Genomic DNA, 25763 nt, shown 5'->3' with positions numbered 1-25763 from the left:
TCCCTGGGTGAGTTGCAATTGTGAACTCCTCGGTAAACCAGCCTTATGGGATGAGATGCAACCCTAACCCTGCATGAACCATGATTCAAGGGTTTAGGGTTTCGTCATTATTAAGCATTATATGACCAGTCTTGAGCCTCAAGTGCTTACATACCCAACAGCTAAGACTGAAAGAATACTCTCTTTGATTTGAGACGCATTTTTTCTCTCTATTCAGTAATAGGGCCCTTGAACATGGTGACGACTTGAAAACTTCAATGATAGTAGGTGGACGGAAGCAACCACAATAGCTTGAAGAAGGAAAATTTGATGAGGGGGCACTGATGCTCAGACCATAAAAGTAATAATACAAAGATGACTGAAAAACAATGACTTCTTAAATGTCTTTGAATTTACAGAGGACTTATTATGTACAATAGATGATTAAGCAAACATTAGCCACAAGGGAAACAAGGTCGTGTCAAATGAAAAGAGAAAAATTCCTGGATACATACCGGCTGTCTTCCGTCCGTAACATGAAGGGTAACTCATGGTTTTCTCGAGGAGAATCCTTTCAGACCAAGAATGAACAGAAAACATCAGCAGCATTTCACAACAACATCTTTCAGCCTTAATTCAGACTACTGTGTAGAGATAAACAAAAAGAGTATCATCTTTGCATTCCAATTTCTGCATCTTTACAATTCTCTATCAATTCCCACTAACAAAATATAATTACAACAGAAAAAACCAACCAAACAGCACAATCATATGCAGGCATTTCATATATACACTGACTATTCCTCGCTCACGACGGATAATTTAACAAGGCAAATTGAGTTTGCAAAGCAATCTTGCCACCTTCAATTGCAAGCTTTGCAGCTGTCACCAGCCAATGTCCTGGGATATCATGAGGACCACGCACCACCTCTGCTGTCTCAACGTATTGTAATAGCTTGCGAGCATTAGCAGGCAATGGTGGACCATCAGGGTATATCCCCGAGTTCAGTGTAGCAGGTACTTGCTTCGGGGGACCTGCCACTTCAGTTCGCAGGAAGGTCGTACTCAAGCTTGTAAGGAAGTTTGACTTCTGAGAAACTGCTGGTACAGTATCCCACTCAGTTTTACGAATGCTGCAGTGGGGTAGGTAGGTAAAAAGTAGACGAAGATGAAGCACAGTCTTCGGCCATTTCCCTCTGGTGACAAGTTGGCCGCCTGTTACCACATAAACACCATCATTTTCACCCCGCAGCCATTTAGGGTCATGTTCCACAGCCAGTGTGCATATATTTGAGTATCTCTTCCATTTGACTCGCTCCCAGTACTGGCAGCTATTCTCAGAATCATCAGACCCTCTCCACTCCGATGGCCTCTGGGTTTTAGAAGCTGCCCACAAGGATTCTAAAATATTTGGAATACTGGACAAATGCTGTAAATGTAAAGCTAACCGATTGCACTTCTCCCCTTCTAAATACAAGCGCAAACCAGTCACTGGCTTCCGATCAGTTGACACCTGAAATGATACTAAAGAAGATAAGGAAGCAGAAAAAAGAGAGAACCACAAATACTATCATCTGGACATTGTTTACCATCTTTGCACTTTGATGAAGCAAATGTCAAGAAAAAACATGCAGAGTCTCAAAAAAGGTACTTTAAGAAGCATATCATACATTCATACTACATATAAAGTAAAAGCTTTCTTCTTTTTCAGTCAAGATAAAGAAAAGACAGTTCTCCAAGTTTATCCATGCTCAACTTTTACTCAAAAACTTTTCTTCTTCTTCAGTCAAGATAAAGAAAAGACAAAGTTTTCCAAGTTTATCCATGCTCAGTTTTTACTTAAATTTTGATAGCAAATCCAACATCTCCCAACTCAGATAATAAGAGATGCCAGGAAATGACTCCAAACTTTTGGTTTTGAACACGTCTATTTCTACCTAAAGAGTAAAGCTTTGAAGAGCTTGATGAAATGCAATAACTTTCAGCTAGACCAAAGGAAGACAGTCAATATAAGTTTCTCTTTAGATGATGGCCCACCCTAAAAAACGTCATACCAATGCCTGGAACACATGCAGCACTACTTTTGAAAAATTAATTTATCACACAACTGCTATCCTTCTTACTTAACATTGCATTAGAGCAACTCACTTACCATATGCATAATTCTCAATGTAATAACATATTCTTAGTTTGTTAATTTTATATCCTGCATTTCATGAACAAATCAACAAACACAGAACATGTTGACTATAGACAAAACCAACTGCAGAGATGTCCATTTAACAGCTTCAGACGCCAATTGGCACTGATTACTTACTTTTGACCTCCAAAATTTATCAACAATTCCATCATTGAGTGCAACTTTTGAGAGATCATACTTAAAATACTTATATTATGATGTCAATTATGGAACTAATTTTCGGTATAAAAAATGACCACGAAGAAATCCAACTATAATAGATCATTACTAACTGAATTATATTGAGCTAAATCGGATTTATACATTCAGGTCAAACCTTATCAGGTATCAAGTCCAAGAACAGCATAAACTATCAAACTTGGATCAACACCACTAGCATTATTTTGACTCTCCTCTGAGAAACTAATGCATGGATTAGGGTAAATTGTCAAAAATAGGCAGCATACAAAGAAGCAGGGCAAATAAGTATCTTGGCCTCAAAACAAAGGTTCAAGTTAGCCAGGGGAAAGTACCATGTTCAACCACAATAAAATCAAAACCTAGACGATCTCGGTTTCTGGCTGGCCAAAACCAGTGTCAGCACCGAGATATTGATCACTGGTCAAAATCAGAAGGATTTTTATGAAGTGAAAACAGAAACCAAAATTCAAGACACATTAGGATGAATCCTAAAATAAAGCATGCTCTATGCTGTGAGCCTGTGATACTTGGTTGTGATTAGTGGGGTAGCTTGCATTTAATTCTGTTAGCTCATTTTCTGAAGTCAAGCCTCTTAGTTATGCTGCGGTTAGGCATCCCCTGTTGGTGTGTGAAGGGAGGGAATCATGCCGTTACTTAGTTGTGATTAGTGGGCTATTTTGGCTTTCCTTCTGTTTGCCAATTTTCTGAAGTCAAGTGCTTGTTTCTTGTGTTTACTTGGGATTCTCCACTTTTTCCCTCTTTCAGGCCTTTGTCTCCTCCTTTTTAAAGCAAGGTCGTATAGTTTGCTTGTTACCATGTATGTCCCCCTCCCCCACCTTTTCTTTCCTTGGTAATGAATCTTATTGAACATCTCCCCCCCCCCCCGAGGGAACCCAAAAAAAGCTCTTTTGAAAAGTATAAGATTTACAGAAACACTGGGATAATCAAGGACCAAAAAACCGTGTGCCTCATGCTTTTGAAGGGTACCAGAGGGTGAATTTATGTCAATTCTAATCTTGGGCATTCTTTTGCATGAAGTGGCCACCCTCGGACTTAACTGAGCATCTTGATGCTAGCAGCCCAAGTTTTAACATCACGTCAAACAAAAGCCCCTGAGTAAAGGAAAGCTGATGTCAGATTCATACCGCAGAGTTATTAGAGGTCAAGGTATTTGTAACTAACGTGCTCTAGTTGAACTACAAAGCTAGAGACTGTCTTAACTTAACTGACTTCCAACATGAATTGACTGGACCATATGAGAAAAAGAGCATTTCTATTGTAGTCAGACTTGAGATGGTTCATCAAGTAGTGTCTAATTGGAAGTATTTATCATTCTGGAAGGTTCTTCAATTTGATCACTAGATATTGTTTCAAGTATCCAAGAATTTTTAGGCACAGCGGCATTATCATAAATAAATATTGGTGTCAGTGGACATTTGAGATTGGGTGGTCCAGCGTGACTTTTGTTATTAATCAGATATATTTTCTGGACTAGGCTGGGCCAGCCACTGCTTAATCTGCATGTTCATTTTATTTTGTACTTGAGTATAGGAGGTCCACTTCATGTAGCCCACCCTTGTGTGTCTATTTTTTTTCATGTGTGGGGCTCCCACTGCCTCAGTAGACTTCTAGACCGTGCTTCCTCTGTTTGTTCTCTTTTCAATCTTGAATCACATCCTCACCTCACAATTCTCCTGTTTTGCCACTACAAACTATCATCAATTCATAATTTCATACATTATTACCTTTAGCAACAAACAAATGATAAAACTTGGAGGCTGTATCCCCTTGAAGTGCTTCCATAACAACCTAATCCACCTGCAAGTATCAGCCCCTTCACCAAAATCCAGACGTTCTTTAAAAGGTCACCTTGGTTTATTTTAGTTGTTTTTACCAAAAAAAAGATTTATTTTAGTTGTCTATCCCTTCATATACCTTAAACCCATATAAGGCAGTTTGATTAAAGATCCTGAACTTTGTAACTAATATTAGGCAAAACCATATTTCAATGATATGAAATGCAGCAAGAGAAACATGCGGGTGTAGATTCAAGTCAAAAGAGATGCATGGGTCTAGATTCAAGTCAAAAGGGGATGCTCTAGCAAAAACAAACATGAAACTGCATCAAGTTTGTCAAGTTATTGTAAAATCAAATTTCAACTTAATATATATTTCCATCATCCACCCCATCCCCCAACCCAAAATGAAAAAGAAAGTCAAAGAGGATGTTTTTCATACGAAATGATTTTCTAGAGAAAATTGTTGAACTAGTAGCTTCAATTGAATAAGAAAAGTAGGGTTTGGGGTTGATTTCAGACAAAACTTGTTAAGCTGATAGAAAGATTGGGAATACTAGGTCGAGAAACTGCAGCAAGATTGCTCCATTGAGACCAAGTTGTAACAGGTTTGAGTCTCCCTGGGTAAGGCTGCTTCCACTGTGACTCTTCTGTGATCCCAAAGTGGTGGGAGTATCATGCACTGGTATGCCCATTTTTAATTTGAGAAGCTTCTGAACAGGGGAGAGGAACAGCAATGCTAGGAGGATCTCAGGATCACCTGTCTAGTAGAGGAAACAACCCCCTTCCCCCTCCCAAAAAAAGATAAAAGAAAAAAGGAGGGGTGGGTAGAAAACCATACTGCAAAGCACAGTAAACCTTGTTTACACATTTTTGGAAGGAACTCCCCGGGCCCAATCCACTTTTGGGTCCTCTATATGGCTGAACCGAAATTTCCCAGAACATTTTGAAGAGATCTTCAATATATGGATTGAGTATGCAAAATATAAGGGTTTTGAAACAACTAGAATCTAGGGACCGTAGCTTCTCTGAACAGCATTTATTGAAGCCAGCAATTCATTTGGCTGACCTGTACAACTAATCTTCTACACCATTCTCTTCACTCTCTAAATTTTATGAACCAACACTATATCCTATGTTGTTTGCTTCTATAAGATTCTTCTATAGTAACATATAAAAGAAGGGATTACAACAATTATAAAGAAATATAGTAATATTTATCAGACACCGTAGCAGCCATACCTGGGTGGAGCTGACACGAAGCTTGGGACCCATGATCCGAAACTGCAAAGCAGGACCAGAAACCTTTCTTCTTTGAGGCCCTAGAGGCAGCTCAGAAAACATTGGCGCATATTGAAGGGGAACTTGAAACTCCAAAAAGTACCGTAAATCTTCTTTTGGAGGTTTATCTAATAGCGCATCAGGGTATTATTCATCAGCAGAAAACAAAATGTAATTTCAAAATTTCTCCGGACAACATTTAATTAGTTAATAGTGCAAAGCTAAAATGAACCCAATTGTATAACATCATTAGTTCATTACTCATACAGTAGGTGAGGGGAAGGTGGTGGAAAGAAGTAATTCCCAAAAGCTATAACCTAACGAAGCTGTGATGTGGACATGAGGCATGAAACTCCATTGATCCATCAATGTCATCTTAGTAATAACATAAAATCTTTTTCCCTGTCCTGAATACTCTAATAAACAATGCAGCAAACAAATTCCCAGCCTGGGCAGCTATGCCATGCTAATAGTGCAGAACCAAAGGCATTAACTATAAACTTCAGAATAAAGCAGCATAAATATCCAACAAATGGATTTAAGAACTCACAGCGAAGATAGAGATTGATTGCATGACTGAGGTAGCCACTGCCTGGAATCCCAGTAAGGAGAGAAGTAATGGGTACAAACTTGAAGAGTATAGCATCGGGGTTTGAAGAAACTGTCTGAAGCCACTCACAGTGACTATGCAAAAATGCATTCCCTCCTCTTTTTGAGCAAATGATGGTGAGGCCCTGTAAAGATGATATCCAGACATGTTTAAACCTAAATTCAACAGATGAATCCAAAGAAGAGTAGATACAAGGTGCAGGACTCACTTCCTTGCTCGATGATTCTGAAACGCTGCTCAAATGCATGGTGTTTGACTGCATGATACGGTAGAAGACCTCAGGAACCTATGCAAGATTAAACAGAACATTAAAAAGTTAACCAGGGAAAAGATAGAGGCTTTGGCTAGACAAGCAAAACAATGATGTGAATAGGGGGTAAAACAGAACCTTTTGCTTGTCTCTGGTTTTCCATAGTGGTGTGGGCCTCCTTCCATCTGCAAATAAGCGATCTCCAAGACCCTCCAAGTATCCTTTGAGATCAGCAGAAGGCACTGATGAAGAGGGCTGTTGCCTAACACAAAGTAGATCCTGACCTCCAACCCCCATTCCAACAATTATGTGTGTGCCATATGTCTGGATGAACCTGTTAAGGCAAGTATAGTCAGACATTAAGTACAAAATATCCAAGACAGCTTATGATCCTGCTGACACAAAGATTCCCCCCCCCCCTCTTTTCCTCTTAACAGGAAAGAACAATGGGACCTCATTAGTAGGGAGTGACGTTAGTCTGGTCATGAAATATTTTGTTAATAAAAAATTAAAAAAAAAACCAGAAGACAACTGGATCCCATACTCAGAAATTTAAGTTTAGCAAATCTGGCCTAACTCGAGAGAAGCAAATTCAATATTAGACAATTTGGTCTACATCATTATTTTCTTTAATAAATTAGTAAATCAAGTGTAGTCAGGGTACAGTTCAAAAATGTGTCAATTGGACTAATATAGGTCTTGTACGGGGAAAGCATATGTGGCCATCCAAGACCCCACCCTTTTAGGATAGATTTCAAAATATAAATTAACAGCTGTAAGCTAATCCTTAGGCCTTTATTTATTTTTATCCTTTTCCACCCTCTATCTGCTTCAATATTCTTATTTGTTATACCCACATTTACAAGGCAGCTAGGCACCTGCCTTGGCAACCAAGTAGCGTGGATGCCTTGTGAACTATGTTAACACCAACTTTCCTCTAGTTCACTGACTACTTTTACCAACTCAAGACTAAATTCTCCCATCAGGATGGAACTTATTTACTAATCTACTTCCCTTAAGTAGTTAAGAAAGTATATACTTCCTAGCATCACTGCCTTCATGGTTCATAATGAAAAATCATAAGTTCTGATTTTTAAAAAAAAAATAGCAAATCAATGGTTAGAAAACCAATAGAAATACTGATACATCCAAGAAACACTGTCTGGTCAAATAGAACCAAAAAGAAAAAACGAAAGGAAGAAGAAGGACAACTACCTAGCTAATGATGCTGGGTCCCAGATAGATGGGACAGCTTTCTTTACTTTCTCTTGGAGAAGTAACGGAGATGCCGTTAGGTGCAAATAATACAATGAAACGAAGTAACTATCAAAAGCAAGGTATTTAGTGTCTGTGGCATCATGCAACCAGGCTCCAGTTAACTCAAAAATAGAATTAAAATATCCTGAAGGCACCTTCCCTTGTATTGAGGATTTTTGATTCAGCAACTCCGACATCTGCAGGGGCACAATAAGGAACCAAATATGTCAAAACAAAGGGGGGGGGGGAAATAGCAGCTATACAGCTCAAAAGATATTATATGGAAAGTATTCACAGATAGAAATAAGAATTTCAAGAAAGAAATGAAGAAGAAGAAGAAAAGGAAAATAGCGTCAACCAGAATAGAAAGGCAAACAAAATTCAACAAGTCATCCACCTTAACTGATGTAACCAGGAAGAGCTCCATCCCCAAGGCAAGGCAGAAAGAAGGCCTCAAAGTCAGCCACTTCCTACAGCCCTATAGGGTGGCCGAACTTAATGAGGGGCAATTTGGTCATTTTAACCCCTGGGGTCCTGTTTTGGTCTTATTAGGTTCATCTTAATATAAGGAGTTCAAATCAACTTTGTGATTTGAGTTTGAGTCCCTGGACAGCAAGTTATGTCAGAGTACCTGTCCCATTAGGTGTCCTAGTTGGAAACTCGAAATCCTATTTTCAAGTTGGATTCCGTCTTAAAGAAGGAAGTTTTTAATTTTGCAAGTCTTCATTTGTTTAGAAGTTACTTCATTTGATTCCTCTTCTAGTTGTTTGAGTTGAGCCTTAGTGTGACAAGGAATTTGAATCCAAATAGAATTCCTTGGTGAGCCCTAGTCCAACTAGTCCTTTTATTATGTTGAGTCCTAGTATGATTTCCTTCAATTGTAAGGCTATAAATAGAGCCACCTATGTGTAACCAAATCAGTTGATGATTATCGAACAAAGCTGAGAATTGAAGGAAGACTCTTGCAATCGCAGATTCCCTAGGAGGGAAGCCTATGGCTGGTTTGAAATTTCTGATTTGGCTAACTCCTCTCCCCTCTACAAGTACTGCATCTCCAACCCCAACCTCCTCATGTGCAGCCTCACTCCTTCCTCCTCTTCTCTTTTCTTCTCCTCACGGCAAGCTGGAAATTCTCCCAAATCCCAAAAACCCTGCAACTTCTCATTCCCTCTCTAAAACCTTCCCCTTTCTGGAACTACAATTTCCCCCTAACCCACAGCCTTTGACCCTAAGACAGAAGCCCTAACCCTACCCCAAAACCCTAGTAATTTCATCATTCATCTTCTCCAGCAAACCTAACTCGACGACTGAAAACTGAATTTACATAATCAAAACAGATTCTGTTTTCAGTCAATTAACAACACAAAACCTCCCCGGATGAACCTGATTCCCATTTCCGTCAACCCTTAACACAACCTTAAGTCCTAGGAAACCTAAAATTTCATAAACCCTAGCTTTGGGAATCAAACCTGACATTGAAATTCAACAAAATCAGTTCTAATTCTCTAAAACCCTAACAATAAAACCTGCTGGCCGAAACCTGTCAATTCCCCTCCCCACAGAACAACCATATAACACTAGAAACCCTAATTTCTGACAAACCCTAAGTTCCAAACCCTAAATCTTGGAAATTCAGTTCTGTAACTCTGAACTACAGCAAAGTTTTGACTGAAGTTTCTACAAATCCTAGACCCCTATCCTATCCTAACTGTTGTCAAACCTTCCTAAGACCATAGAACCTTCAATTCGGCACCAAACCTACAACCGCAGGGTGTTTAGACCCTAAAGCAGCTGCTGTCCACTGGAAAATCACCTGCAAATTGGCCTAACAGCAGGGTTAAAACCCTAAAATTACTGCTGGTTCTCTAAAAGAGGATCCTGAAGACTGGCCCCTGATATGGGGTTACATCATTAACACACAAGAAGCACCAAGAGAGATAGGATATGCCCTGAAGGGACCACAATGCCAGGGAAGAAAGAAGAAAAACAGTGCTTTCTCATTTATAAAGCAAAATCAGTGATCTCTTTCCTTTTAATTGGTCAGTTAGTTCGGTTGGACTAGAAGAGACAATCTCATCACCAATCGAGCCATAGAATCAACCCACCGTACGATATAAAACTCTTGTTCAATCAACCCACCGTATGATGTAAAACTCTTGTACAACAGTGGTCCTGAAAGGGATCATAGAAGGACTCAACCATGCTGCCCAGACAAACATCAAGTTAACAACAATATGGTGCACTTGCATAGATTTCAAGGACTATGTACCAAAGCCAAGGAAAGTGTGGCCCCAATATCTGATAGAGGACCTACTCCTACTCAAGCAACTGAAAAGGACTCTCAGATTCATCCATTCCAATCGGACAAAATCCTCAGCTGGATGACCAATCTGGCAAAGAATGTTCCAAGCATAGTCTCAGATATTGGGTGGAGGGCTATCAACCTTCATTATTTCTGTAACTGTTACATGAATTAGCCTTCTTGTACTGTTTTCTATCAAAAAAGAAAAAAGGAAAGAAAGTGATAGGTAATACCCCATCTACAAATGTTACAGCTAATGAGAACCTCAAAGGAACTTCTTAGCAGACACAATGTTAACACAGCAAAGTGAGTTACAGATTCACTGGTGAGCATTCAAACACCAGTTACCACTATCAACACGCAGCAGAACTTATTGTAATCTAGTAGTGCTATTCCTATTCCTGCATTTTTTGACTGCATTCAAAATGATTTGGAAGAATCTAAGACTACCACCTAACCCCAGCTTTAATTGGAATTCAGTCTTTTCAACATCGTTACTTTAGATATGAACTTACTAAGTCAGAATTCTTGTTGCACATAATCCAATATCAGGTACAAGATAAGGACCGCTGAAAAAAATAAGTTCTCTCCGAAGAAACTCCTTTTCTTTCAATATTCAGTACATCACATTTCCAATTTCAAAGTAGCCCAACAGCCAGATCTTCACTTCTCAGAGAAGGCCGATAAAGCCAACTAAATTAGAAGAATGCTGGGGATGGGAATTTAGGGGTGTCAACGGTGCGGTTTGGAGCGGTTTCGGGCCGGGCCTAACGGTTTCGGGCTGAAAAACCCCCAGCCCAAACCAGCCCATTTAAAAGATAACGGTTTCTGTGCGGTTTCGGTTTGGTGCGGTTTGGGTTCGGGTTGACTAACGGTTTGGCCTAATGGTTTGGATTCGGTTTGATTAATGGTTTGGACTAAATTAAAAATCAATATTAAAATTTAATTTAATTTTTTCCTCAACTCCAAATCCTAGTTTCTCACACACAAAACTACAAAAGATAGAGGATGAAGACTCCAAGTAGATCCAACGACAAGTGATGGCATTAGCTTGATCCAAACCACTTAAGAGTTTTTTTTTTGGTAAAGACTTAAGAGTTAAGAGTTGTCAATTAAGACTTTTAAATTTTAAAATAATAAAACTAAATGAAATTTGAAAATTAAAAAGTTAACGATAAGAGTTAAGAGTCAAGAATTATCAATTAAGACTTTTATATTTTAAAATAATAAAACTAAATGAAATTTGAAAATTCAAAAGTTAACAATTAAGATTAAGACTTAAGAGTCAAGAGTTATCAATTAAGACTTTTAAATTTTAAAATAATAAAACTAAATGAAATTTGAAAATTAAAAAGTTAAAACTTAAAACATAAACCGTTAAACGTATTAACAACTCTCAACTACTCAAACTCGATTCTCAACGTCTCAAACACCGAAATTCATGGATCATTAATTACATTTAAACAATACAAAAAAAATTACATTTAATATTTTAATTTTATTTATGTAAAAGACTAACGGGTTGACGGGGCTGCACACGGGCTGGGCCGGGCCAGCCCGAAACCGTTCGGGCTGAGGACCCTCAGCCCAATTACGGCCCATTAAGGATCGGTTCGGGCCGGTTCGGGCTATAACAGGCTGGTTCGGTCCGGTTTTAACGGTTTGGGTTGAAAATTGACACCCCTAGATGGGATTGCCCCCTGTCCTCTAGTTTGGGGAATTTGCAAAGAATCAAATGCATGATGCCGGTAATCAATTATAAGGAAACTAACACAAGGATACCAAAATCAGTAACCAGATCCAAGAAATAACCAGACTTTTAAAGGTAGAAATAGAAATCTACTTCTGAAGACCTTGCATTCAATATCCACATCATAAGCATATGGATGAATGAGAAAAGCTATGTTAAAATGAAGATCACTGATCAGAATGTTCAAATTAAATGTGAAGGGACATTTAGGGGGATGCCAGACTTGAAAAGATGTGAAATACTCCTAAATAACTATAAAAACCTGGACACCGTTGCCATTCATCTATGAAAAGCGAGATACTAGTGCCTTCAAAGAACAGTCCATTTTGTGCAACTGAACACTTTCTCCAGTCTCTAGTGCAAGTCCTATGAATATAATGGGATTCCAATGGAACTCAATATCACTGGCCAAAAGAGAGATTCTAAATGCACCATTATCTCACTGTTTAAGAATCAAGCATAAATGGTTCTACCAAAAATCAAACAAGCAGTAATGGCCAAACTCTACATAAGCGGGGTTGAAATTATAGCTAATTGAGTCAATGTCATTTAATTCTTCTCCTGATTGGTCCATTTCTGTTAGGAGAACAACATCTAAGTGCACTCAGTTCAGTTTATCACTCAAGTCTCCAACTTCTTTTTCTTTTCTCTTTTTTTTTTTTTTTTTTAAAAGTCAAAAGCTGAAGTCCCAACCCTTCTTCGGCGTGGTGGGGGTGGGGGGGGGGGGGAGGTGTTTTGAAAGTAGAAAAGAAAAAAGGAAAAAGATGTTTGCTAGTTCTTATGTTATTCACTATTACATTAATTGTGAAAACTTGTCTCCTATGTTATTTTTCATTTCTCAATGTCATCTCATACTGATGGCTACACACCCAAACCCTTAACCAGATATGGATGCCTATTCAGTCCAATGCGACCAGTAGTTTTGGACTTAAGTCAAGACATGAAGTTGGACTCACCAAGGAAGAAAATTCGACCGAAACAGGAATTTTGAACTTGCAAAAGGCCAAAATTTTGATGTTTCGGTCGAAATTTCGGTCAAAACTAGATACTTTTTTCTGAAAATTTTGGAACTTCAATTTCGGGCCTCATATGGATTTAAAATGATTTGGATTCTTGCATAGTACCTATTTCAAGGATAATAAACACAATGAAACTATTATTTTGCCAAAAAAACTATTGAAAATTTATCATTCTAGTATACTAACAAATGACCGGATCCAACAAGTGCAAATTGTACTGCATACAGGCATAGAATCATCAACATACATGAATTGTTTGGTAGAATGGTTATATATACAACAAGTCAACAAAATAAAATGATCGACTAGATCAAGTGATGGTATCTCACACATGAAGCATATATATCATATATACATAAAATAAAAATACATAATTTTAGAAAATAATTATTAAAATAAAAAATGGTAGCAAATAATAAAAAGACTAGTTTAACATAACACAATTATAGATCATAGTCCTAGGCTAAACATATATTAATTTCAAGGCAATACAAGATCATTTAAGGCATGAACAAAACAAAAATGAGAAAAGGGGAAGTTTGGAACTGTTGGGTATGGCTCATGCTTCACATTCTATTGTTGCCGGAGTTCCCTTTGTAGCTGTTGTGCCTTAGGAGGTGTTTGGAGGCAAAAAATGAGTAAAAGAGGTGTTTGAAGGCAAAGGAGTTGTTAGAAATCAACAAAAACTAAGGAAAAATAAGTTGGAATGTTAAAATGGTCGAAATTTCAGTCAAAAACTCCAAAATGGTCAAAATCTTCGAAATTTGACACTTCTCCAAAATAATTGGAATTTCGTTTCGTTTTTTAAAAATGTAGACATTTCGACCGAAATTTCGTCTATGGTAAGGGTTAATGACATTATTGTTGCAGGAGCCATGTGCACTATGTATGCCCTTTTTTACTGGTCCGATGGATACTTGGATTCTACCTCCGAGTTGGATTACAATATGAAAATGGTTTGGTAGATGTAAATTAATCCAGAATTGGATCAACCACGATCAAGTAACTTCTCCTGTAGAAGAAACTTTGAACCCCCCCCCCCCTAAATATCTGAATTGATGCCTTCTTTTTCTTTCCTTCTGACTACTTTCACCTTCTTCTCTTTCCAGGGATCAACCCATTAATTTCAGTTTCTTCATATTCTTAAGTAATTCTGGTGAAGTTCTTTGCTGACTTTATGATCAAAGGAGGAGAGATAGAAGACCAAGTGATTACATCAGAGCATTCTTTCCCTACACAACAATCACCTCCAAGTAACTGATAATGGCTCAATTTATTGAATTTTCGTTGAACGGTGAAGGCTTAATGCTCTCCCTTGTCAAACCACACCAATTATTTCTTAACAGTGATGCAGATAGAAATTGTATTTATAGCATGTCATCAGAAGTTAGTAGTTAATAATCCTTGTTGAATTGCGCTTCATGAGTGGTTTAAAGCTCTATTGCTGTTTGATTGCGATTGATGCGTCTTCTACTAGAAAAATTCAAAATTGAGTTTTCCTGCAATTGCATAGGCTTTACACGAAATTCCTCAAACAGAGACTACCATCGTAGTCCAATTAAGCATCTGATAAACCCAAAAAAAAAATTCCAATCTAAACAAAATCAAAAAAAAAAAAAAACAGAGAAGAGGAAGGATGGGGGCAAAGAATTTCACCTGATTAAACTCGAGCACATCCGACTGGAACCGAACAGTATCCCCTTTATCACACCTGATATCAGTGGACACATTCTGAATCATCCTCCCACCAGGAATCACAATGTCCCTTGTTCTCGCCTCATCGATGACCACTAACCGTTCACCTGGATTCCCCTTAGCGAACTTCAATCTAAAATCGTTAGTCAGATCAAACCCTAATCCTAGAGACTGCACTGCCCTGAGCTCAATTGGCAGTTCTCGCTCCTCCATTACTTCGATCATCTCCGTATGAGATAAAATGAAGCAGAAGAAGAAAAAGAAACGCAGGACAGCGAGAAAGAAGAAAAATCAGATGAGATGATGATACAAGAAGTAGAAAAAAGAGACGAGGCGTGAAGATGGTTGAGCTGACTATTTAGGGTTTCTGGAAAGAGGAGGTTTAAAGGACGGTGACGTAGTTCTCTGATTGGAATTGCGTCGCCTAGCGTTGACCATAAGCGGTGCCATTCGCGACTGGTGAAGTTTAAAGATTTGAATTTGGAAAACTACTCCGGCAGCTACAGGCATGGAATTCGGATTTCTATATAAAATTTAATTATATGTATTTGGAATTCTATATGAGATTTCAAATGAGATTAGCTGAACTGAGTATAAGTTTCTGGATCTGGTACAGTTCTTAAGAGAAATCGACTTTTGACTTCTAGCCTTCTAGGTTTTAATAACAAGCAAAACCGTAAGAACAGAGATGGTGACGTCTCGCTTATTTTTCTTTCCCTCCTTTTCTAAGTTTCACGTGTACAGAACCCAGATACGATTGCCACGAATCAGATTTTGCCTCCTGGAACATTAGCGCGTGGAGGTGTACGCGGTGGGGTTGGAGCGTGACAGGATGGCATGCTCCTCAGTAGCGCGTGTTGGATTTGTATTTTTTTTTTCCCTTTTTGTGAAAACGAAACTTTTAGCTAGGTCTAACCCCGCCACTATATTCACGGAAAAACATTCTCTATTGTGCACATCTCTTTGTTACACACTCCCTAATACGTCAAACAGTGGCCAAAAAAACAGAAAAACAAAAATACTATTGAATTTTTTTTAATTTAAAATTAGTATTTAACCCAGCTTTCTATTTGATGTAAAAGTGCACTGCTTATGCATGGTAAAGAATTTTTTTTTCATAGTTACAAGTTCAAAGTTCACACAAAAGTCATATTTGAATCAATAGAGTGACTAATTTGGTTTAAGGATGCACTACATAATAAGGTCAAGGGTAGGCCTCCTACAGTCTCATTTTTTTTGGCCAATACAACCACCAACACCTCTAGGTAACCACCACTGAACCCCAATATATTTCTACACATAGGTCCATATGTATAGGGGGAAAACCTGAACGAGCATACTCAGCATTTGATGTTAGTACTACAATGGCTCAAGGACAAACAACTGTATGCTAGGTTTAGCAAATGCAAATTTTAGGTAACAAAAAATGCCTTTCTAGGACAATAGTATCAGCAAGAGACAAAGAATTGGGGCAATAATTGAGTGGGAATGGCCTAAGAATGTCACCAAGATCAAGAGTATTCTTGAATCGGAGGGTTATTATTGACGATTCATTGAAAATTTCGCCCGTTTGGTAACCCCCATGACTAGAACATAAGCCTACAATCACCAAAGACAAATCATCAAGTGCAACTCAATTAGGTTTCAATATATGAGAATGATAATAGGTACAAGGGTCATTATATATCGAGCAAATTGCACGGCACCTCAAAATGGAGGCTTTAAAGCACTGACATCTCACTTTATCGGTTTTCAGTGATAAACTGAACAAATTTATCCAATGAAAATTTAATTTTAGGGTTTCTATATGAGTACTTTAAAGTCTTCATTTGGGGGTGCTAATGCAATTTACTCATACATGTTTGATCATGGTTGTTTTAATCAATGATAGTCAAGGTAACCCAATAGACATTCTAATCTCGTAGGACTTTGGTATTGTTCTTGGCATTATTACAAAGCACACGGTTTCTATATTGCCAAATATAACAGCAGGAAATCATAAACACATTAGAGGAAGTAACAAACAAAGCCCCATGGGGTGGGTAAATAATTGAATGATTTGACTATCTCTTTCTTTTTTTCGATACAAAGACGGGGTTAAACAACCCAAAGGAACAAATAGAAAACTTAACTTAAACAAGACTCTCTATCCACCATAAGAATTCCTTCTAACCCAGCTGGAGGATCTGGGAAGAAAGCCCATGGGTCTAAGGGACAAAGTTGCACCCTAGACATCCAATCAGCAGCTTTGTTTGCTTCTCTACCAAGATTAACAAACCTCACCCTTCCATTAACGCCTGAAAGGTTTTTATTTCCTCAATGAGGCAAACAATACTCCCTTGTACATGCCTACAAGGATCGAGGGGAGCAACAGCTTCCTTAGAATTAGATTCGACTTGAATTGGACAAAACCCCAAACTCCAAGCCAACCTAAGGCCTTCAATGATTGCTATTAATTCTGCTTCAAGGACTGGACACAAAGGAAACTTCCTTACAAAACCTCCCTTGAACAACCCCTCTTGATCCCGTAAAACAACCCCCATCTGCATATAGTTCTTCTTTCTATTAAGAAAAGCATCTACATTGCACTTTAGCCGGTCACCTATAGGGGTTTTCCACACATCCAAAACCTTTGAAATCTTCTTGTTTGACAACATTGACGAGCACATTGACTAAGCAGCAACTATCATTCTCACACAGTCCTCGATCAACTTTAAGTATCTCTTTTTTACTTGAGAGGGGGTGGGTAAATTTCCTGACTTTGGAGTAAGATTTCAGAACTTTCCCCACCATTTCTTTATTACTTAAGGGGGTGGGTAAATGGAATGATTTGACTATCTCTTTTTTTACGTTGAAAAGTTACCACTTGAGGTAAGTCAGCATTTCCAACCGTCCGTTCCCCTTGAATATGGAATTGTTTGGTTTTGTTTTTTTACTTTTCCTTTTTTTTTTTTTTTTTTTTTTTTGTCCGTTTCTGATATGGAAATGAACGGCTTCAATTGCCCGTGAGTGAGGTCAATCATACATAAATGGTAAATGAGTAAATGCGCGTGAGCTGTAGGGTTTACGACTATAAAATATAAATGGTGTTTTTGACTGTTGATTTAGTATCAGCCGCCAATCACGCGTTCTGGTTCGGTCAGATGAGGAAATATGGCTTATTCCAAGATGGTTAGGTTGGTCATGCTTTTTTTTTCTTTCTTTCTTTATAAGTTAAAGGCAAACGAGTCAAGCAAACTACGCGTTTGATCCCATTTAGTGGGAATTTGATACTCTTCTCCACGAGGATTTCTTATTATTGTTGCTGCCCATTATTCAAATCATGTATGTATACAATCCCAAGGGATTGGATCACCCTACCATAATTTAGAATTTGTAATTTAAACCCATTGATGCCTCCAAATTCTGTTAAACCCCAGACTTCTTGATGTAATCCTACAAAAACGAGTTAGACGTGGTCCGACTGTGGGGTCGGAAGGCCACCTCCAAAGCTTAAGTCAGTAACTGGACTGATCATAAAGGCTCTGGCTAATTGCAGTGCAAAATAATAATGAATGCGTAGTTGAGAAACAATTCAGAAGCCTGATAAGTGGTACATCCTTGATTTATATAGATTTTACCTCTAATCCTCGATCGTTAATTGAATTCCTGAACTTCCTTAGTGGCCGTCCGATCTTAGGGTTTTTCCCTAGATATTCGGGGCCGTAACAAGTTACCAATCTCGTCATGATTCTTTCACCGCTTTGCTAGTAAAGGCCTTTTAAGTCAAGTTTGGGAAGCCATACCGGATTATTAAATAAAAGACGGCGCCTTTATGATTGAATCATTAGGTCTTGATAGGTCCTGGTCACGGTTTGACCGTGCCGAATAAGGTAATCCCGGTTCAACGAGTCCGATGCAATTTATATCGTATCACCATAAATTTATAGATTTACGTTTTTAGTGTAAAAAAATGAATTTCTAGATTTCATGAATCAAAAGATGTTCATAACCAAACGGGTATAAATCTCACATTCATGAATCTAGAGATTTGAAATCTTTGAATTCATGTAACCAAACCAGCACTAAAATTAGATGCGAAGTCTTATATATATAAATAATAATTCTCCCATATATGAAACTACATTGAAAATTTACATAAATAGTTAAATAACATTTAAAAATAAATTAGAATGAATCGGACTTGGTGGTTAAGAGAGGAGATGAGAAAAGGGTTTGCAAAAAGAATATTTATAGAAAGCAGAGGGAGGTAATGCAACAACTATGTTATAGAATGAATTGGGGTGGAGGTGGTTTTGTTGTAAATGAAGTTGGAGGTCCAAGGTGATTGTGTTTTTGCGAATGAGTGCATATTTTACTAAAAATTCTTATTAAGTTAATTGAATTATTTAGACAACTTGGGTATAAAGTAAATTAAAATTTAGTAGTCCAACTAAAGTATTTGGATAATATTTATTGAGTTGAGCTAAAATAAGAAACTCAGTTGACCTTAATGTTTAAGTATTAGGATTAGGAACAATACAAACAATAGAGAATTAAAATGAGGTGACTAATAGCTTTTGGTTTACTCAAAAAAATAAATAATAGTTTTGGGATTTTTGAAGATGATTAGATCTCGATCTTCTCGAATTTCCCCCCTCTTCAAGGTACATTCTTGAACAACATATTTTATATATTTGATGTTCGAACTCGCTTTGTTCCAATTTTAAATAAACAAATAAAATTAAAGAGAAATTCTACCCAATTTTCATAAAAAAATAGAATATTTATCTTATTATGCTAATGTGTATATTCTAATTGGCCTTTAAACGTGCAGAGGAGTCATCAAGTTGAACTTAGAAGTTTGTGATCCGATATCTTAAACATTTATTTTATTTAAAAAATTATTTAGTAAAGAGTGTATCTTGCTATATGTAAAATGCAGTCCCAACTAATACATAGCATTGTCATGAATATTCTACTAATAAAAAATATTGTCGTGAATAAAAGGACCACTAAAATTAAAACTCAAATAAAATAAAAAAATAATAAAAAAAAGAAAAAGAAGAAGAAGAGAAATACATCTTAAAAACTAGTTAATATTTACTAATGGGTTGTGTTTAGTTGACTTGTTTAAGCTGCAATTGTTTTCAAATAAAGTAAGAGATGAATAATTGAATTGAGAGATCAAGAAGGAAATATTTTATTATCACAATCCTTACCAAATTTTGCTCGTAATTAGCAATATAATATATATTTTTTAATTGAACGAAAATATTATTATTTTTTTTAATGAACGAGAATATTAATGTTAAGTATTCTAATCTTGAAGTGTGTCTATTATTTAAGATCAATTGGATTTAAACAAAATTCATTCCAAAATAAATTTTTTTTAGGATGAATTACTTGGAAGGTAGGTTATAAGTGGGTTCCACCTGTGAATGAAGTCGTTCAGAGAATTAAGAGAAGATCACAGTTAGTCTAGCCGTTTGGATTATTTTTTTGAGATCTTGCAATGAGTTATAAGATTCAATCATGTAAAATATTTTAATTGAAGGATTAGGGCAAATCTAATAAGTGTTATTAAATTACAATATTAGTGGTAGCTAGATCTTATAACTCATTGGACTCACATTAAGAGATTCATATGATAAAATAAAAAAACTTGTACTTTGCTTGTGGTACAAACTAGAACCCCCAAATTTTTTATTTTTTATTTTTTATTTTATTTTAGTTTATTTTTTATTTTTTGTAACCAAGCTTTCATTAAGAAATAGGGGCGGGGATGGAGACTGAGCATAAGTTCAGTAACCAATCAGAGGAACATGGCCAATAACTCGAGCCCTGAACCGAGTAGGCCTTCCATGTTAGCTGATCCACAACATTGTTGGATCTTCTAGGAACATAAATAGGCTTGAAACCTAGGAATCTACTACCTATAAACTTAATGTCTTCAATTATGTGTGGCATAAAAGTAGGGAGTAAGGCTGACTCAGATAAGTAACTTAATGGTTTTGGACGTTTTTTCTAGTATCATGGTAGTTGTTTCCTATGTAGTGGATGAGTCTAAGAAAACCTTGGGCTTGAACATCTATTTCTTCCCACTTCCTCTAGAGGGAAGCTCCCCCTATTCTTTTAAATTTTGTAATAAAAGCCCTTTTCATCTTTCTTTTTTTTTTTTTTTTTTTTTTTTCTTTCATATGTGACTTTTATTTAAAAAAAAAAAAAAAAAAAAAATAGATAGGAAAACCAATGACCCCTCCCCATGTTGAATCTCACTCCACTCCTTTTACTTCCCCTCTCATTCGCGCTCATGGGCCCCATTTATGAGCCCTTTGTTTTGACATCAGTTTTTCAGCTTTGATTACTGGTTTTCTAAGCTTTGAAGTAGAATTAATATTTTTCTAATTTTTTAAAATATTTATACCATTTTTTTATAATATTAATATCAAAATAATAATGTTATTATAATTAGCAGATTGCACTGGCACCCCAAAATAGAAGCCTTAAAGTACTAACATCCCACTTTATATTTGAAAAACACAGACACCCCGAAATAGAGGCTTTAAAGTACTGATATCCCACTTTATATTTGAAAACCACAGACACCCCAAAATAGAGGCCTTTAAAGTACTGATATCCCCCTTTATATTTAAAAAACTTACATTCCACTTTATATTTGAAAAACACAGAAACCCCCAAAATAGAGGCTTTAAAGTACCGACATCCCACTTTATATTTAAAAAACTTACATTCCACTTTATATTTGAAAAACACAGAAACCCCCAAAATAGAGGTTTTAAAGTACTGATATCCCACTTTATATTTGAAAAACACAAACAACTCAAAATTGAATTTTTATTTGACACATTAGTCTAATTTGTCATTGAAAACCGTTAAATTATTGTTTTTTTTCTTTTTCTTTTGGGATAATTACTGTTGCCCCCTTGTATTCTGATTTTATTACTATTTTATCCCCTCTACTTTTTAAAATTGTTAATCCAACCTTTAACTTTGTCTAAAATTACTAATGCCCCCTTCCATTAAGCTCAATTAGTTTACTGATGATGTGGCATCTATATATTTTTTCAAAAACCCAAAAATAACCCTATAATTATCTCTTTTGCAAGTTATAATACTATCCTTAATTAACTAAGGAGAAAAATTAACTTTAAATTAATTTTTCTTTTCTAAAAAGAAACTACTGAATAAAGAAAAGACTTGATTTTTCTTCTCTAAAAAGTCGCCGAATAAAGGAAATATGTGATTAAATAAAACTTAAAATAGAAACTAAAATATTAGGAAATATCAAATGTAATTCAAAGTTGAAAATTGAAAATCTTCTACTATATGCTAACCATTGTACAAAGTGTGTGGTCCCACAAAAGTCAAAATTTATTGTAAAATATAAGATTTTAAGGATATAATTGATATTCAATATAGTTTCTAAAAATGAGAGTAATATCATATTTTTTTAACTTCTTAATTTTAATGAGGGGCAAAATAGACATTACATATTTGATGTTAACAACCACTTAACACCGTTAGAATTGAGGGGGGCAACAGTAATTTCATAAAGAAAGAGGTTTGATTAGTAATAAAACCAAAGTATAAGGGGGCAATAGTAATTATTCATTTTATTTTTCCTTCATATTCTGATAGGAATATTTTTGAAATTCAAATAACATAAAAACTAAATTAAAAGTTTTCAATGACAAATTAGACTAATGTGCAATGTTTAAAGTATGTCACGATACTATACGATATTAGCAGCTCGACACATCTTTCAATTGAATTACATTAAAATACATTAGTAAGAGCGATATAATACTCGATATATCTCTTAAAATCACATGACCAATACGATACCCTATACCGATACTTTAAACCTTATTAATGTGTCCAATAAAAATCTAATTTTAGACTATTTATATTTTTGAAACATAAAGTAGGGTGTTAATGCTTTAATGCCTAAGGTGCCGATGTAATTTACTCTATTTTATATATATACATATATATATGGGGAGAATATTACTAATACAGAGCTCCGGGAGCGAACCCAAACCTCTCCTTAGAGTTTGCTGTATTATAATTCAAGAAAATGGAAATCGTCTTAAAGGTAGAATGACACTTGGCACATGATCGCCTGATCGGTTACTATACTTTTATAGAATGTTTTCTGATCTCCGGTGTCAACATTTTGAAGGATGCTGTCACCGAGTTCGAGATTTTTAGACGCCACAGAGCGACACGTGGCCCTCTAAATCCACGTCAGAACTGATAACACCAGTTTCGTGCCAAGTGTAACCCAAACTTGAGCTTTCTACGGAGAAAAGAGGGAGAGACAGACACAAGACACAGAGAGAGAGACAGAGAGAGCGTCTGTACATAAACGAGCCACAGATCTTGCGACTCCAGAGTAGTACAGAGACGGCAAGAAGGCAAAACAGAGAATGGCAACCTCAGTGAGCATTCCGGGTGAGCCCACCCAAACAGGAACGGCAATGACAGACACAGCCGCCGCCGCCATTCAGTCCTTCGCTCCCATCAACCAGATCCATCAGCACCTCTGCGCGTAACTTCTCTTCTTCTTTAAAATTTTTTCAAATGAAATCCTGTGATCTCTGATGATAATAGCATGTATTTTCCTTGATCAGGTTCCATTTCTACAGCCACGATATGACCCGACAGGTAAGGGCCCACCACTTCTGCTCATGCCTGAACGAGGATGTGAGACAATGCCTGATCTACGACAGCCCAGAATCGGACGCACGCCTGATCGGTATAGAGTACCTCATATCGGAAAACCTCTTCCTGACCCTGCCCGACGTCGAGAAGCCGCTTTGGCATTCGCACGAGCATGAGGTGAAAAGTGGGGTTTTATTCCTGCCCGGAATACCCGGATCCCTGCAGAGGCAGGATCTTGATAAGGTGTGTAAGACCTACGGTAAAACGTTCCACTTCTGGCAGATCGACAGAGGCGATGAACTCCCTCTTGGCTTACCTCAACTCATGATGGCCCTTACTAGGGATGGTCAGCTCAACCCCGTCCTCGCTCAAGGTACGTACGTCTCCATAATTTTTCTGGATTTTGCTAGGGTGCTCCCATGGGAAATTGCTTGGGTCATGCACATTAACATCGAGCCGTCAAATCTGAAATCTCGGTCGGCCAAAGTCTTAGTCGAGATTCAATCTCGATCATTGAATTTCGATGGTCGAGATTGAAATTAATTTCAATCTCATGCTCCAAAATGTGTGGTTTGATATTAATGCGCAGGATCCAAGCAAGACCCCTACAATACCACCCGCAAGGTGGGCCCACTGTTGATGGGTAGCACATAGGACAAGTTAAATTATAACCGCATAAATTTAATATGGAGTTGGTTAACTGATTTTAACCATGGTTATAGCGTGTGGTCAAGATTTAACTATTCATTCTGTTGCATTCCTGTGGATCATCTCCCTTGATTGGGACACTCGGTGCTCTCCTAATTGTTTTACAACCACAAATTATGTGGGGCCTACAAGTAAAAAAATTTGAAAGTACAAGAAAAGGAGTCCGGACTTTCCAATATGGTGCAACACAAGATTGCACCATGTCAACACTACAACTTAATTAGAATTGTGAGGGAATTCATTTGACATCTCATAGGTTTCCATCATGCTCCTAATGGAGCCCAATCTAGTGTTTTAACACTAGATGGACCAAACATACATAATATATGATAGATTAAAAGGTTTGATTCAACATCTTTCATTATCTTTAAAGTTTTTGGTCGGTCAGTCAAAAACCTAATATTTGGTAATTCGACATCTCATAGGTTTCTATTATGGAGCCCAATCTAGTGTTTTAATACTAGATGGAACCAACATAATATAGGATAGATTAAAAGGCTTGATTCAACATGTTTCATCATCTTTAAAGTTTTTGACCTGCCAATCAACAACCTAATATTTAGTATCAGAGCTGATACTACGTCAATGGTCCTTCGTTAGAATGAAGCTATCGAAAAGGCACATTGTATGGGTTATTTTGAAGGGCTTAATTCAATCAAACTTTGTGCTTGATAGGTTCATTTAATTTTAATTAATTTTTAATTTTTTTTATATTGATAATTTGATGTGATATTGCTGTTGGTTCATGTAGATGTGGAGAAGACGTTCAGTGTAAGCTTTGAAGAGGAAAGGAAGAATAGGGAATACATGAAAGGGCCGGAGCATGGAATACATCCATTGGCAAATGGAGAGGGTAAGGGGCTGAAAGTGGAGCTTAGAGAGATGGATTGCAAACCAGTGGGACTCTGTCACTAGGGTTCTGCTTAAGCAACAAAACCCAAAATGTTTTCCATCCACCAGCTACCATATCTAACAAATAAAGTAGGGCTGAAGTAGGGCTGAAGTGAAGTGAAAGATCAGTAATTAATGATCTTGCTTTCAAGCAACTCTTAAATGGATTATCAAAAAAATCTCTTGCATGGTGCTGGAGTTGTTAATGGTTTTGCTTACTTGTTATGGTTTTTATTAGGAGAAAGACCAAGAAACCATGCTTTTTGTTCTTTGACTTTGAATAATGTTTTCCTCTTCAGAATATGGCAATTTGTTCAGAATTTGCAATTGGCAATTAGTAGAAGGCAACGACTTTAACTTCACCAACTTGGTGACAATAAGATACATGCTTTTTGGGAAGTCTTCTTTTGTAAGAAAGAGTTTCTTTTCATTGAACAGAGTCAAAAGTCTGGTAACTCTTCTGATAAATCTTCTCCCACATTGTGCCCTAAAGCAAAGGAATAGCCTTGGGTCTGAAACCTATCACACAAATGTGGGCTTATGAGTCATGACCTAGAAAAGTTAAACAGAAAAAAAAAAAAAAAAAAGATTGAAATATAACTTATGGGCTAGGGTCTAGGTCTAACCCAACATTAGTAAAGGCCATGATGAGGTCCACCAGCCTTGAGGCCGAATGCCCGAAAGTACAAGTCTGGATCTTCTTCACTTAACTTGTTTTGTCAGACAAAAAAACTTGTTTGTCAGACCATTTTCCTGTTCTCACATAAGACTTGACACAGGGTTCGTCTGTGTTAGTCAGGGTCTGTTCATGTCAAACTTTTATGAGTGTGGAAGAATGATCTGTCAGACAGGTTGGACAGGGAGGATTTTCACTATGACTAAACACCCCTATGTGAGAAAGATATAACAAGTCGAACTTAAGACCTTATATTGCTATAGACAAGCATTCCTTACCAACTCGACTGCCCCTTTAGGGTTAGAAAAAGATTTGAAAGGAAGAAGAAGAAAAAAAAAAAAAAAACACTACTGTTTGGAGATTCCTTTCTGAGCCACCTCTCCAGCATATGCTAAAGAAAAATACTTAAGTGGGGTTTTCTTACCAAACACATGTTTCTCTCTTTAGTATTTAAACCCTTTGGCCTGCAATATTGCATCATATGAGGCCAATTGCTTGGTGT

The 25763-nt window shown here is 37.0% G+C and overlaps 2 protein-coding genes across 3 annotated transcripts; one reads left to right on the top strand and one right to left on the bottom strand.

Moving 5' to 3' along the window:
• Positions 1-11: 11 nt before the first annotated feature.
• Positions 12-14997, bottom strand: LOC149010229 (MACPF domain-containing protein At4g24290-like). 2 transcript variants are annotated; one of them, XR_016174366.1, is made up of 8 exons: positions 14281-14997; positions 7512-7750; positions 6435-6630; positions 6255-6332; positions 5987-6170; positions 5398-5564; positions 155-1492; positions 12-69 (listed from the first exon to the last, which is right to left on the bottom strand). XR_016174366.1 is itself a non-coding variant. In XM_089161078.1 (7 exons), exons 1-7 carry the CDS (start codon positions 14542-14544, stop codon positions 788-790), a joined length of 1833 nt encoding a protein of 610 aa, XP_089017204.1. In that variant the 5' UTR covers positions 14545-14997; the 3' UTR covers positions 77-787. The 2 variants fall into 2 exon arrangements, 1 of the variants encoding a protein (XP_089017204.1); XM_089161078.1 differs by lacking the exon at positions 12-69 and having other exon boundaries at positions 77-1492.
• Positions 14998-22727: 7730 nt separating this feature from the next.
• On the top strand, positions 22728-24682 carry LOC149010228 (oil body-associated protein 1A-like). Its single transcript, XM_089164441.1, has 3 exons — positions 22728-22873; positions 22956-23359; positions 24446-24682. Exons 1-3 carry the CDS (start codon positions 22752-22754, stop codon positions 24607-24609), a joined length of 690 nt encoding a protein of 229 aa, XP_089020567.1. The 5' UTR covers positions 22728-22751; the 3' UTR covers positions 24610-24682.
• Positions 24683-25763: the final 1081 nt, after the last annotated feature.

The sequence above is a fragment of the Hakea prostrata genome, chromosome 7, assembly GCF_041222555.1.
Source record: "Hakea prostrata isolate BN-2017 chromosome 7, UWA_Hpros_2, whole genome shotgun sequence".
Lineage (NCBI taxonomy): Eukaryota > Viridiplantae > Streptophyta > Magnoliopsida > Proteales > Proteaceae > Hakea > Hakea prostrata.
The sequence above is the reverse complement of the archived record's forward strand: the minus strand, read 5'-3'. Positions and strand labels throughout refer to the sequence as shown.